Raw genomic sequence first — 12,350 nt, forward strand, 5'->3', positions numbered from 1 at the left:
CCACAATTACCCCCTCTGTTTTATCTGCCCCCAGCCCAGCACTAACACACCTGATTCAACTAATTGACTAAAGATGTTGCTAAACGGAACCCTTTCGTCCTCTCCTCCTCTCAGTGAAGAAAGGCTTTCTGAAAGGAAAGAAGACCAGCATCAAGCTGCCCAAAGGAGGAATGGTGGAGCTGCTGGTCAAGGAGGCCAAGAACCTGACCGCTGTCAAGTCTGGAGGCACCTCGGACCCCTTTGTGAAAGGGTGAGACGGGTGCACCCATTTAGTTTCATGTGGAGACCCATTTATTTCAATCAGCCTACATTTCTAGGACCTACTATCTACCTTCTTCCTATTCAATGGGTCTCGAGTGGCGCAGCAGTCTAAGGCACTGCATCTCAGCACTAGAGGTACACTACAGACCCTGGTTAAATTCCAGGCTGTAACGCAACCAGCTGTGATTGGGAGTCCCATAGGGCGCCGCACAATTGGCCCAGCGTCGTCCAGGTTTGGCCGGGGTAGGCCGTCATTGTAAATAAGAATTTGTTCTTATCTGACTTGCCTAGTTAAATATTCCTCTGACAGTTTTGTATTTCTTGTTTCCTGTCTCCCCATCTGTCCAGGTACCTGCTCCCTGACAACAGTAAGTCCACCAAGCACAAGACGGCGGTGTTGCGTCGCACGGTCAACCCCCAGTGGAACCACACCTTTACCTACTGTGGCCTACAGGCCGGAGACCTGAACAATGTGTGTCTGGAGCTCACCGTCTGGGACAAGGAGGCTCTGGCCAGCAACGTCTTCCTGGGGGGAGTCCGACTCAACGGAGGGACAGGTCTGTCTGTCTTTTCAATTATTTTCTCTTTCTCCTCTCAGAGGTTTAGGGTGATTTGTAGCATATTCAGTCAGCATAATGCTGTAGGGATATGGAGTGTATGGAACAGATAGTGATGACCTATTGTCTCCCTCCAGACCAGAGCTATGGGAACCAGGTGGACTGGATGGACTCATACGGAGAGGAACAGCGGCTATGGCAACGCATGATTGACAACCCAGAGGTCCCCCAGGAGTGCACACTGATGCTGAGGTCCAGCATGTGCAAGCACAACACATGACATGGCGGGAGGGAGAAAAAGGAGAGAGGCAGTTGGAAAGACAGAGGGGAAACAGAAAGGTATCAGAGAGGGGAGAAAAAGTGGAAGTTAAGAAAGAGGGAAATAAAATGAACAAAAGAGAGGGACAGAGGTTGAGAGTGCTCCATGGCCTTGCTCTATCCCCGCAATAAAGAGCTGATGACATCACCCCACTTCCTGAACTTTGAACCCAAACCACTGAGCCACCCTGATCCTGCACTGGGGTTCGTGGCCCTCTACCTGGTTAAGTGGACAACCAGTCATGCCTTACACACACACACCCTGCCCTCCAAAGCATCCAGCCAAGACCAAGCACTGCTACAACAACTACTAATACCGCTGTACATTGACATATATGTAACATAATGAACAAGCACGTGCCATTGTATGATCTGATCTGACTCCTGGTTTCCACTATGCACATACATTATGGGTGTGTGGGGGAACCTGTCCTTGTCTCTGTAGTTTATTTACAACACTCTCCTCTCCCTGTGATGAGACCACGAGTTAGAAGTTGTCCTTATTCCCAGATGTAGGATCAGATTGTCTTGACCTGCTCCTAACTATAACCATTAGTGGGAAGTTAACATATCTGACCCTGTATCAGTGGTTCAGGATAGCCTCTACCTACTCTCATAAGGTAACTACTCCAAAGGCACTTTGGGTTTGTTGCATTGCTGAGGAGATTTAAACATTCCAATAGAATACTGTACAATGACAATTAGGGTATGTTCAAGACTGAGATGTTTCATGCAATAATTGTATTATGCAACATTCTGAACTGATAATCACCTGTTTCAAATTGTTGCACAATTGCATTGTAACTGATCTTGAACGCACCAATAGTTTTACTGTTGTCTTGATAAAGCACATTTTAAGAGTAGAACAGCACAAACAATACTCACTTCATCAACAGACGTTTTTGGACCTAACTTGTGTGGAAACAGATGAAGGCGGAAATCTAACCAGAGATCTATCAGCACCAAATTGCTGATCAAAATGTATTGTGTCAAATGTGGAATAGAGAGTCAGGGCAGTTCTATCTGCAACACTGGAAATGTTTTGCCCCAGGAGCCTTGAGGAGATGGGAGGAGGATTGCATGTTCCACGATGAGTCAGTGTCCAGTCCACCCTCTGTCTGTGACTCATTGAATAAAGCACATCTGTCAGAGTGTCTGTCCCTGTAACTCAGGCCACTGTGACCCCTCGGTCCTTGTAACCTCCCTGGATGAGTAATAACACTTCTAGTATCCCCCCGTAAAGGGTTCCGGTGTCTTGGCATGCGTCCCAAATGGTAACCTTTTCCCTTTAAAGTGCACTTGTAGAGCACTATAAAGAGAATGGGCCAGTAATCAAAGGTCGCTGGTTCGAATCGCTGAGGTGAAAAATCTGTCGATGTCCCCTTGAGCAAGGCACTTAACCCTAATTGCTCCTGTAAGTTACTCTGGATAAGAGCGTCTGCTAAATGAAAATAAATGGAAATGGAATGGGGTACCATTTGACCGCAGACTATGTCTCTGTATACAGTCATATCCTAGTGTGGTGCCATTCTTTCTGTGGAATGACAAGTCTGCACATTCGCCATTGTCTAAGTTTCTGTTATGCTCAACAACCATTGAAAAGTGCATAATAATAATGATACTATTAAAATGGCATTTACTGTATAGATGAGTTGTGCGCAATACCCTGCTGCTACTGAAGAAACACAAGACGTGTCTAACAGCATGTTACGGTCTCTGTTTTAATGTCCTCTCATTTCAAAACTAGATTGATTTGACTTTAGAATGTGACTGAATCCATCTCTTCTTTTGATTGCAATGTGTTATCAGAATATTTTGAAGTAATAAACCACACAGATCAGATCTCTATGTTTAGAACAGACTTTCTGAGCGTGTCTGACCGGGTCAGTGTGTGTGTGTGTGCACGTGTGTGTGTTGGCATTCACACAGCAGCCATCTCTCCTGAGCGTTAAACTAGACTGTCGTAAAACATAGTTCTGGTTCTAACTGTAACAACAGAAGGACGAGGTCACTCTTTTTAAGAGGGCTATTTAATCATGGTTGTGTGAAATCAAAGGGAACGAACAGCAGTGTACTGATGGACCAGCATCACTGGCTGTCACATCACACACACACACACATTCCCGAGTGCTTATTATTAATGTCCTAATTAAAACACTGCTACCAGAATTGAGAAACATAAATATAAAACAGCTAAAGGATTTTTCCAGTTTCATATCTTAAAAAAAAAGAAAATAGTTATTATACAAAACATCATAATAATAGTAAAATGTGTCCAAGCTTTAAAAAACAAACAAAAAACAAGACTGACGAGTACAAGAATCAATATGATTGTGATGACCCACTCTGCCCAGGACCTCTAACTGCTGTAGGATGCAGTGATGAAAGTGAGTTATATTTCCATTCTAATTAGCCTGGTCCCAATGCTCCACAGCTCCAAACTCCAATCAGACATTCCGATACTAATGATTCATACTTAGTAGTGACTATTGAACCCCCTGTCTTCTTACAATTAGAATGGCACTTCAACTGAAAGACATCACATTGGTGGGAAATAGAGGGTTCAATGACTTATTGATGGATACGTTAACTAGCTGTGGTCTGCTATGGGGAACTGGAGGATGGGAGTTGGGTTCAGGAAGTAATATTAAGCAACGGTAGGGTTTAATTATTGACTTGGAGGGATATTGAGGGGGTGAGAAGGACTGTCCATAGGGTGAAGGAAATAGGGTGCGTTGAGGAGTACAATTGGGAATGGTGGGCTTTTTTGGGGAGATGGTGTTGGGGTGGGGGTGTTAGTGAGGGGTGTTGTTGAGGCGTTGTACTACTGGCAGGTGTGGCCTGCCTCCTGCTGCAGCACCATCTCATCCATGCGTCCCTGCCAGGTGTCAATGGTGGTGAAGATCTGGGCTGAGGTGATGGGATATGTGTAGCGCTCCTTGTCCATCCCCTGCTTGTCAATCATCACCATGTTGAAGTTATTATGGGAGATCTGGAGCAGTAACCTAGGCAATATACATCAACACTTCCATTAGGTCAAGGCTGAACACACAATGGTAGGTCTGAAGAATGAGTTATAGGTTTGTTATGAATGATGATGACGGTGTGTGTATGTGTGTGTGTACCGGAGTTGTAGAGCCAGCCCTGGGGGGATGAGTCTGTGGCTGATACGGCCGATCTGTGCCGGGTAAATCCCGACCAGCTCAATCACCGTCACATGCCTGAGATCCAGACCACACTGGGCATGCTGGAATACACACACATTTACATTATAACCACACCAAAAACACACAAATAGCATTGTACACACAAGCACAGAACATGAAAATGCACTCACATACAAATTCAAGTAATGTCAACAAAGTTCACAGAATCCATCACCTGGCCTGTTAAAGGCCCAGTGCAGTAAAAAACATGAAAAAACATTCTGTTTTTTTATATATATTTCCACACTATGAAGTTGGAATAATACTGTGAAATTGTGAAAATGCCCTTGTAGTGTAAGAGGTGTTTGAAAAGACTGCCTGAAATTTCAGCCTACTTGAGTGAGATTGAGTTTTGGTGACATCACCAGGCGGTAAATTAGTTAATAGACCAATAAGAGAGAGAGTTCCAAACCTCTCGCTAACAGCTAGTTTTACCTTCCCCACTCAGACCACTCCCAGACAGTCCTCGTACTATTCTTGCTTTAGAAATTGCTCTTTTAGACCATTTTAATTGAAAACAATCACAGTAAGGTACTTAATTGTTTCCCATAAAGGATTTGATAACGAGATGAAATTGGCTGCATTGGACCTTTAAAGGCGAGGTTGTAATGACTCACCGCGTATGACAAGAGTCACCTCTTTCCTGACACTTTAAAGGTCAAGCTTTTTAAAGGCTGCTCCCTTTTAATATCTTTTGACAGGCAGAAAATCATCCAAACCCAGAATAGCCTGAATTTACAGAGCACACCGGCATTGTTTATGCTGCGCGGTGACATTTTCTCTGTTTACCAGAAACTACACACCCCATCAGCAGAACCACAGACAACTTGACCTACTCCACCACTCGGTCTCTCTCTTTCCTCACGCTCTGCCTTTCTCCCCTCCCTCTCCCTCCCTCCATCCTTCCCTCCTACTCCCTCACCTGTAGATTAGTCATTTGGAACCTGTAGTAATGATTGGCAGCTGTGGGAGCAGAAATGATGAGGAGGCGTCGTTTCTCATAGAACTGGTCCAGCAGACCTGAGGCTGTACGCACCCCCACGTTGATGTTCATAGCTGTGACAAAACATGTTATGACATAATAAAACACTACATCATTGCAACATATCACATCATCACATTCTATGAAAGCAAATAATGTAACTTGATTTGCAATTGCCCAAAAAAACTCAAAATGTTAATTTCATTGCTCTGTTTTACTTGTCTTTACTGGTCTTGTTGCTATAAAGTTTGCTATGACTTGTTCCTTCCACAGCATATATCAGAAGTGCTATATGGAGTGTCACTGTATTTTAAAATATGATAGCAGTATAATACTGTCTCTTCTATTAGACAATAATCCACTTAAGTATGTGTCACAGACAGTGCTGGTCGATGTCAGAGCAGGCGGTATTGATCTGCTGGATCTCTGTGATCGATCGACAGCCCACCCTGGCCGAGGGAGACATCCCTGTTTTCACCTCCAGCGAACCCCTCAGCACCCCTGATCACAACTTCAATGCTGCTAAACACACAGCATGGTGGATGTGTAATGTACAGTTGAAGTCAAACGTTTACATACACTTATGTTGGAGTCAATAAAACTAGTTTTTCAACCACTCCACAAATGTCTTGTTAACAAACTATAGTTTTGGCAAGTCAGTTAGGACATCTACTTTGTGCATGACAAGTAATTTTTCCAACAATTGTTTACAGACAGATTATTTCACTTATAATTCACTGTATCACAATTCCAGTGGGTCAGAAGTTTACATACACTAAGTTGACTTTGCCTTTAACCAGCTTGGAAATTTCCAGAAAAATATGTCATGGCTTTAGAAGCTTCTATTAGGCTAATTTACATAATTTGAGTCAATTTGAGGTGTACCTGTGGATGTATTTCAAGGTCTACCTTCAAACTCAGTGCCTCTTTGCATAACATCATAGTAAAATCTAAAGAAATCAGCCAAGACCTCCACAATTCTGGTTCATCCTTGGGAGCAATTTCCAAATGCCTGAAGGTACCACGTTCATCTGTACAAACAATAGTACGCAAGTATAAACATCATGGGACCACGCAGCCATCATACCGCTCAGGAAGGAGACACGTTCTGTCTCCTAGAGATGAACGTACTTTGGTGTGCGAAAAGTGCAAATCAATCCCAGAACAACTGCAAAGGACCTTGTGAAGATGCTGGAGGAAGCAGGAACAAAAGTATCTATATCCACAGTAAAACGAGTCCTATATCGACATAACCTGAAAGGCCGATCAGCAAGGAAGAAGCCACTGCTCCGAAACTGCAATAAAAAAGCCAGACTACAGTTTGCAACTGCACATGGGGACAAAGATCGTACTTTTTGGACAAATGTCCTCTGGTCTGATGAAACAAAAATAGAACTGTTTGGCCATAATGACCATTAGTTATGTTTGGAGAAAAAAAAGGGGGAGGCTTGCAAGCCGAAGAACACCATCCCAACAGTGAAGCACGGAGGTGGCAGCATCATGTTGTGGGGGTGCTGTGCTGCAGGAGGGACTGGTGCACTTCACAAAATAGATGGCATCATGAGGATGGGAAAATTATTTGGATATATTGAAGCAACATCTCAAGGCATCAGTCAGGAAGTTAAAGCTTGGTCGCAAATGGGTCTTCCAAATGGACAATGACCACAAGCATACTTCCAAAGTTGTGGCAAAATGGCTTAAGGACAACCAAGTCAAGGTATTGGAGTGGCCATCACAAGGCCCTGACCTCAATCCTATTGAACATTTGTAGACAGAACTGAAAAAGCATGTACGAGCAACGAGGCCTACAAACCTGATTCAGTTACACCAGCTCTGTCAGGAGGAATGGGCCAAAATTCACCTGACTTATTGTGGGAAGCTTGTGGAAGGCTACCTGAAACATTTGACCCAAGTTAAACAATTTAAAGGCAATGATACCAAATACTAACTGAGTGTATGTAAACTTCTGACCCACTGGGAATGTGATGAAATAAATGAAAGCTGAAATAAATCATTCTCTCTACTATTATTCTGACATTTCACATTCTTAAGATAAAGTGGTGATCCTAACTGAACTAAGACAGGGACTTTTTACTAGGATTAAATGTCAGGAATTGTGAAAAACTGAGTTTTAATGTATTTGACTAAGGTGTATGTAAACTTCCGACTTCAACTGTATGTGTGTGTGGTTTATAGTGATGGGGGAAAAATCAATAGTTACATATCGGGATATTATTTTTGACGATATATCGTATCATTTTGAAAATATCACAATATCATTATTGTGCTGGTTTGATGTGCCTGCATGTTCTCATTCTTCTTTTTAAATAGGGAGCCAATTTGTTTTTCAGAACTTTTATTTCCATGTCTGATCAAAACTCACTTTCTCATGGCTCTCTCTTGTCCCTCTGCAGCAGACAGATGGTGAGCAATATGTTTGGAACATCGATTCGCAATATAAACACAGTATTGAATCGCAATACATATAGATTCGTGATAATCGCAATACATATCGTATCGACACCTAAGTATCGTGATGATATTGTATCGGGAGGTCCTTAGCAAATCCCAGCCCTATTGGTTTATGTGAAGTGTAAAGTACTGTATGTGTGTCTGTGAGGTGTGCTTATGTGATGTGAACAATATGTGTGTATGTGTGTGTGTATACATACGTGTGTGTGTGTGTGTGTGTGTGTGTGTGTGTGCACAGATATGTACCTGCACAGTTGGTTTCCGTGCCTGACCAGGTGAGTCCATACTGGCACACCCTGGCAGCACTGCCCTGGAGTTCATACCCTCCTGTACATTTGAAATCACAGGTGGCTCCGTAGTTATCTCCATCACTGTCACACTTCATATAGCCATTTTCTGGAGGGGTGATGGGGCTGCAGCGACGCACTGGTGGCACAAAATAGATTCAGGCACACACTCTAAGGCTGTGTTCATGCATCCCAATTCTGATACTGTTTTTGTTAATTTTGTATTTTGACCAATCATTTCAGCTCTAAAAAAGATCTGATGTGAAAAGATCTGACGTGATAGGTCAAAAGACCAATTAGTGGAATATAAAAATTGTCTGATTGTGTAAAAGCAGCCTAACAGGCATAAATGTGTAAGTGTTCTGTGTTTGTTCCTTCGAATGTTGTCAGAACATTGCTGTCTGACTAGAAACACTGTAAAAATGTTGGGGGATCACCTCGTACTCTGACAGAGAAGCGGCAACTGCCTTTGTTCCCGGCGCGGTCATAGACGGTGTAGGACATCTTATGGAGCCCCTCGGGGAAGTGTCCAGGAGGCTTCCCTTTCAGGATCACACTGTAAACACAACCTCAGTCAAATACTACACTGTGTCAATAGTACTGAAGCTTAACTAAAGACTTACCGTACTACTAAGGCTACCATGACTACTACTATTACTGCTACTGCCACTAGACTTGGGCGGTATCCAGATGGTAATACCTTCATACCAACCTTGTGCTATACCGTGATATTCGGTAATGCCGGCACTGAACACAAGGGGAGCTGTTTTCTAAATCCACAGCCTCTGTAATCCTAAGGTTAGCAATGCTAACAAGTACATGTAAAATCTCATAGAGAATGCAAACTAAATGCTAACAAGTTCTTTGCAAATATTTTATACAGCCTCTGATCTAAATTATTTCCAGGACAAACGTCCCAGCTCATAAAGCTATACAAGTAACTCAAAAAGCTACTTAACAGTTTGCTGCAGGCACAAAACAAATACTAGACAGCAAGGCTCTTGATCCAGGAGGCGATTCTCTACTGTTACTAAGCCAAGCTAACCACTTTGCTAGATAGCGAACTAGCTACTAAATTAGCAAACCAAATACACAACTGCAGAACATTTAGCACATTTTAGACAGTTAAATTAATAGCTATAAAATATCTAGCTGGCAAACATTTTGTTGTGAATTCCATACTGTAACTAGATGTGTGCTGCACAACAGTGAGTGACTCACAAGTCTCTTGTTGTTGTGTGCTTGTAAACAAACACCACGTGAAGGAGGACTACCGGTAAGAAAAAATATGTGACAGGTAAAATAAAGAACGCAATCTTCTTTATTGCCTATCATATTGCACTAGCTGACTGCAGGTATTTACTTAAAAAGTAACTACAAATATTCAAATGTATACAAAACCTTCAAATAAATAGTTTAAACGATATTGAAAAAACATCCTGCGGCCATTTCCAAATATCCCGGTATACACATGGTAGAGGTCGACCGATTAATCTGCATGGTTGATTAATTTGGGCCAATTTCACGTTTTCATAACAAATCGGTAATCTGCATTTTGGTACGCCGTTTATGGCCGATTACATTGCAATCCACGAGGAGACTGTACGGCAGGCTGGTCACCTGTTACGCAAGTGCAGCAAGGAGCCAAGGTAAGTTTCTAGCTAGTGTAGCAGTGTCATGTTGTTCCCCTAGATTATGCACCAAGTTGCACACAAGGACCAATTCAAAATAGGCCAGGTCAAGAGGGGATAATAATAATAATTCAGTGTGTTTTTTAAACTTAATTACAGCTGCATAGCTAATGTTAGTTGTTGGTGTACAAATGTTTTTTCATATCTATATTGTACATACACGTGATTGTAAAAGTTTTGCATATTTTGGTTTGGCCCATCGAGGGTTATCTGTATTTCCATACCCCCTTATTGTTCTCTTTTGCCTGACATTCGGCAAGCAAAGTATGTTGTCCGTGGCTCGGAAATTGTTCAATATAAACCGTGGTAATGTTACACAATGTGGACAATATAAAGATGTATTAAAGTTTCACCGAGCTCGCTAACTAGGGTACCTATTGTAACTTGTGAGTACTTGGGATCTACTTTTCCAAACGGGTGCCGATTTAACAAAAGTGCATTTGCGAAAAAAGCAAAATCGTAGCACCAATGTACCTAACCATAAACATCAATGACTTTCTTAAAATCAATACACAAGTATATTTTTTAAAACCTGCATATTTAGTTAAAAATAATCATTTTAGCGGGCAATATTAACTAGGGAAATTGTGTCACTTCTCTTGCGTTCAGTGTAAGCAGAGTCAGGGTATATGCAGCAGTTTGGGCCGCCTGGCTCGTTGCGAACTGTGTGAAGACCATTTCTTCCTAACAAAGACCGTAATTAATTTGCCAGAATTTTACATAATTATGACATAACATTGAAGGTTGTACAATGTAACAGCAATATTTAGACTTAGGGTTGCCACCCGTTCGATAAAATACGGAACAGTTCCGTATTTCAGTGATAAACGTTTTGTTTTCGAAATGATCGTTTCCGGATTTGACCATATTAATGACCTAAGGCTCATATTTCTGTGTGTTTATTATATTATAATTAAGTCTATGATTTGATGGAGCAGTCTGACTGAGCGGTGGTAGGCAGCAGAAGGCTCGTAAGCATTCATTCAAACAGCACTTTCCTGCGTTTGCCAGCAGCTCTTCACAAAGCTTGAAGCATAGCGCTGTTTATGACTTCAAGCCTATCAACTCCCGAGATTAGGCTGGCAATATTATAGTGCCTATAAGAACATCCAATAGTCAAAGGTATTTGAAAAACAAATGGTATAGAGAGAAATAATCCTATAATTCCTATAATAACTACAACCTAAAACGTCTTAACTGGGAATATTGAAGACTCATGTTAAAATGAACCACCAGCTTTCATATGTTTTCATGGTCTGAGCAAGGAACTTAAACGTTAGCTTTCTTACATGGCATGTACATTTTACACGGACTGTGCTTTGCTTGAAGGAGACCAGGGCTCAGCGTAATTTGTCGTCATCATATTTATTTCAATGAGAACCAGCACCAAAATAACAAAGTGAAAACAAAATGAACGTACCGTTCCGTAGGCTACAAGAGCTGTACAAAAACAAGATCCCACAACATAGGTGGGAAAAAGTCTACCTAAGTATGATTCCCAATCAGAGACAATGATAGACAGCTGCCTCTGATTGGGAACCACACTCGGCCAAACACAAAGAAATACAAAACATAGAATGCCCACCCCACATCACACCCTGACCTCACCAAGTAGAGAAATAAAACGTCTCTCCAAGGTCAGGGAGTGACAGTACCCCCCCCACACCAAAGGTGTGGACACCCGGCCGCAAACCTGAACCTATAGGGGAGGGTTCAGGTGGGCATCTACCCTTGGCGGCGGCGGCTTCGGTTCGGTGTGTAGACCCCGCTCCACCTCTGGCTCCACGCACTTTTGTGGCGCCTCTGGTGCGGGGACCCTCGCCGCAGGCCCCGGACTGGGGACCGTCGCTAGAGGCCATCCGGAGGCCCCGGACTGGGGACCCTCGCCGCAGGCCCCGGACTGGGGACCGTCGCTGGAGGCCATCCGGAGGCCCCAGACTGGGGACCGTCGCTGGAAGCTCCGGACTGGGGACCGTCGCTGGAAGCTCCGGACTGGGGACCGTCGCTGGAGGCTCCGGACTAGAAACCGTCGCTGGAGGCTCCGGACTGGAAACCGTCGCTGGAGGCTCCCGACTGGAAACCGTCGCTGGAGGCTCCGGACTGGACACCGTCGCTGGAGGCTCCGGACTGGACACCGTCGCTGGAGGCTCCGGACTGGACACCGTCGCTGGAGGCTCCGGACTGGACACCGTCGCTGGAGGCTCCGGACTGGACACCATCGCTGGAGGCTCCGGACTGGACACCGTGTCTGTCAGCGCAGTGTCCAGAGCATGGAGGCGCTACCAGGAGAAAGGCCAGTACATCAGGAGACGTGGAGGAGGCCAACAACCCAGCAGCAGGACCGCTACCTCCGCCTTTGTGCAAGGAGGAGCAGGAGGACCATTGCCAGAACCCTGCAAAATGACCTCCAGCAGGCCACAAATGTGCATGTGTCTGCTCAAACGGTCAGAAACAGATTCCATGAGGGTGGTATGAGGGCCCGACGTCCACAGGTGGGGGTTGTGCTTACAGCCCAACACCATGCAGGATGTTTGGCATTTGCCAGAGAACACCAAGATTGGCAAATTCGCCACTGG

General features: G+C 43.8%; 2 protein-coding genes across 10 annotated transcripts in view; one reads left to right on the top strand and one right to left on the bottom strand.

The window, feature by feature from the left end:
• The window catches only part of LOC110502003 (synaptotagmin-like protein 5), a 65,586-nt gene extending 62,608 nt beyond the window's left edge, over positions 1–2,978 (top strand). For all 4 annotated transcript variants that reach the window (XM_090215770.1, XM_021579887.3, XM_021579888.3 and 1 more), the window contains 3 exons: positions 115–250; positions 610–818; positions 956–2,978. In XM_090215770.1, the coding sequence (XP_090071896.1) occupies positions 115–250; positions 610–818; positions 956–1,098 (488 nt within the window). In that variant the 3' untranslated portion in view covers positions 1,099–2,978. The remainder of the gene's footprint in view (positions 1–114; positions 251–609; positions 819–955) is intronic.
• Positions 2,979–3,150: 172 nt separating this feature from the next.
• Positions 3,151–12,350, bottom strand: part of LOC110502010 (sushi-repeat-containing protein SRPX) — a 28,462-nt gene continuing 19,262 nt past the window's right edge. For all 6 annotated transcript variants that reach the window (XM_021579903.3, XM_021579904.3, XM_090215780.1 and 3 more), the window contains 5 exons: positions 8,521–8,639; positions 8,043–8,222; positions 5,265–5,398; positions 4,262–4,383; positions 3,151–4,141 (listed from right to left, as the gene is read on the bottom strand). In XM_021579903.3, coding sequence (XP_021435578.1) covers positions 3,961–4,141; positions 4,262–4,383; positions 5,265–5,398; positions 8,043–8,222; positions 8,521–8,639 — 736 coding nt within the window. In that variant the 3' untranslated portion in view covers positions 3,151–3,960. The remainder of the gene's footprint in view (positions 4,142–4,261; positions 4,384–5,264; positions 5,399–8,042; positions 8,223–8,520; positions 8,640–12,350) is intronic.

The sequence above is a fragment of the Oncorhynchus mykiss genome, chromosome 22 (assembly GCF_057628025.1).
Source record: "Oncorhynchus mykiss isolate SJ-2025 chromosome 22, ASM5762802v1, whole genome shotgun sequence".
In the NCBI taxonomy this organism is placed as follows: domain Eukaryota; kingdom Metazoa; phylum Chordata; class Actinopteri; order Salmoniformes; family Salmonidae; genus Oncorhynchus; species Oncorhynchus mykiss.